Below are 2,500 nucleotides of genomic sequence, written 5' to 3'. Positions count from 1 at the left end.
GGGGCGTGCCTTATATGCACTGTCTTTAACGTCCTCTACAAGCTATCGTCACGTCCGTTTTTCCTCCATTCTAACAACGTGCCGGCCCAGTCACAAGAAATGTGCGGCTTCGGTACGCACACACGAGTGAATGCAAAGCATACTTCATCAACAGCGATACAGGTTACACTGAGGGTACCAGTATAAAAAACTTTAAAACTGTTACAAATATGCGCCACACTGTGAACCCACACCAAACATGAAGGACAAACACATTTCGGCAGAACATCCGCACCGTAACACAACATAAACGCAACAGAACAAATACCCAGAATCCTTTGCAGCCCTAACTCTTCCGGGACGCCACAAAATACACCCCCGCTACCACCAAACCTCCCCCCCCCACACACACACACCTTGTAGCGTCCCGGAAGAGTTAGTGCTGCAAAGGGTTCTGGGTATTTGTTCTGTTGTGTTAATGTTGTGTTACAATGCGGATGCTCTCCCGAAATGTGTTTGTCATTCTTGTTTGGTGGTGGGTTCACAGTGTGGTGTATATTTCTAACAGTATTAAAGTTTTTTATTCGGCTACCCTCAGTGTGACCTGTATTGTTGTTGATGAAGCATGCGTTGCATTCAATTGTGTGTGCGTGCAGAAGCTGCACATGTTGTGTGACTGGGCCAGCACTCGTTGGACTGGCTGAAAAGCAGACCTGACGATTTTCGGGAGGGGCGCTGAAGTTCGGAAGACTCCCGGGAGGGTTGGCTAGAATTAGCGGTGAATGCGGTGTTACGGCGGCAACATATACTGGGCGGGCCAGCTTTAGTGTTAATTTGATATCGCCTCAAGGGCCAAGTGAAATTACACGGCGGGCCAAATTTGGCTCGCGGGCCAGAATTTGACACCCATGCTGTAGAATAAAGGAATTTTTCTGCAGAACTGTTTGCATCGTCACTTTATTAAAGGTGGTTGCTCTTAATAATTTAGTAAAAATCTGTAAAATTACGATATTTTTCCGCAAAACGTTTCATGAACATTTCTGTAAATATAATGTTTTTGATCATTATTTGGTTTACAATGTTTTACTTTAATTTTATGGTTTTCGTTTAGTAGAATTTTTTTTTACAGTGTAGCTCAGGCTTTTAGCTCGGTAGCTAGCACGCTCGTCTCTCATGCCGGCGACCCACGTTGGAGTCCCTGGCAAAAGAGAAAAGCTGGTCCTGAATCAGGCGGGTGAGCAGTGATGAACAATATCGCCATTTTGGTGTCTTCTTTCGTCTCTTCAGATCGTCACAGACTTCGTCTTCCTGTGTCCGTCGCGCAGGTCGGCACGTGTGGCCTCAGAAGCCGGCAGCCATGTTTGGATGTACGTCTTCGACCACGTGGTGTCCGACCCCCGCGTCTGGTCGGGTCTGACCTTCTGCTACCATCACGCCTGTCACGGCGCAGAGTTGCCGTTCGTCTTCGACTCGGCGCCGGTGGCCAACTTAACCATGACGCCAACCGAGAAGCTGCTGGCCAATCGCATGCTGTGCTACTGGGGCGCCTTCGCCCACACGGGAGACCCCACCTCAAGGACACGCCAGACCGCCTTCTGCCGGGAGCAGCGTCTGCCCGTGTGGCCTCGCTACTCCGACACCAGCAGCTGGCTGCTCATGAACCTGACGCTGCGCTCTCATGCACAAGTGGAGACCAGGAGCCATGTGTGTGACTTCTGGGACCATCTGGGGGTCTACTAGCTGCTACTAAGGCCTTGTTTACCTGAGGCCCTACTTGCTACTAGGTGCTAAGTCGGTACCTAGTACTAGGTACTAAGTCACTACCTGGTACTAAGTCCTAAACTGGTACCATGTACTCGGTCCAAAACCGGTACCTAATACTAGGTACCAAGTCAGTACCTAGCACTAGGTCCTAAGTTTGTACCGTGTACTAGATACTAAGTTGGTTTCTAGTAATAGGTACTAAACAGTTACATAGTACTAAACAGCTACCTAGTACAAGTCAGTACATGGTACTAGGTACTAAGTCAGTACCTTTTACTAGGTACTAAGTCGGTACCTAGTACTAAGTCCTAAACTAGTACCATGTACTCGGTCCTAACCCGGTACCTAATACTAGGTACCAAGTCAGTACCTAGTACTTGGTACTAAACAGGTACCTAGTACTAGGTACCAAGTCAGTACCTAGTACTAGGTCCTAAGTCAGGACATGTGTGGCCTCAGAAGCCGGCAGCCATGTTTGGATGTACCCTTGGACTGTACATACTTGGTACTAAACAGGTACCTAGTACTAGGTACCAAGTCAGTACCTAGTACTAGGTCCTAAGTCAGTATCGAGTACTATATACTAAGTTGGTATCTAATAATAGGTACTCAACAGATACCTAGTACCTAGGTACTAAGTCAGTACATTGTACTAGGTACTAAGTCAGTACCTAGTACTAAGTCCTAAACTAGTACCATGTACTAGGTCCCAACCCGGTACCTAATACTAGGTACCAAGTCAGTACCTAGTACTTGG

The 2,500-nt window shown here is 47.6% G+C and overlaps 1 protein-coding gene and 1 long non-coding RNA gene across 3 annotated transcripts in view; one reads left to right on the top strand and one right to left on the bottom strand.

Moving 5' to 3' along the window:
- Positions 1-1,719, top strand: part of LOC133606864 (cAMP-regulated D2 protein) — a 56,067-nt gene extending 54,348 nt beyond the window's left edge. The window contains exon 8 of the mRNA XM_061961247.2: positions 1,267-1,719. Within this exon, the coding sequence (XP_061817231.1) occupies positions 1,267-1,719 (453 nt within the window). The remainder of the gene's footprint in view (positions 1-1,266) is intronic.
- LOC133606867 (uncharacterized) overlaps positions 1-2,500 on the bottom strand; it is a 99,746-nt gene that overhangs the window by 30,514 nt on the left and 66,732 nt on the right. The window lies entirely within an intron of this gene.

The sequence above is a fragment of the Nerophis lumbriciformis genome, linkage group LG05, assembly GCF_033978685.3.
Source record: "Nerophis lumbriciformis linkage group LG05, RoL_Nlum_v2.1, whole genome shotgun sequence".
NCBI classification, from domain to species: Eukaryota; Metazoa; Chordata; class Actinopteri; order Syngnathiformes; family Syngnathidae; genus Nerophis; species Nerophis lumbriciformis.
The sequence above is the reverse complement of the archived record's forward strand: the minus strand, read 5'-3'. Positions and strand labels throughout refer to the sequence as shown.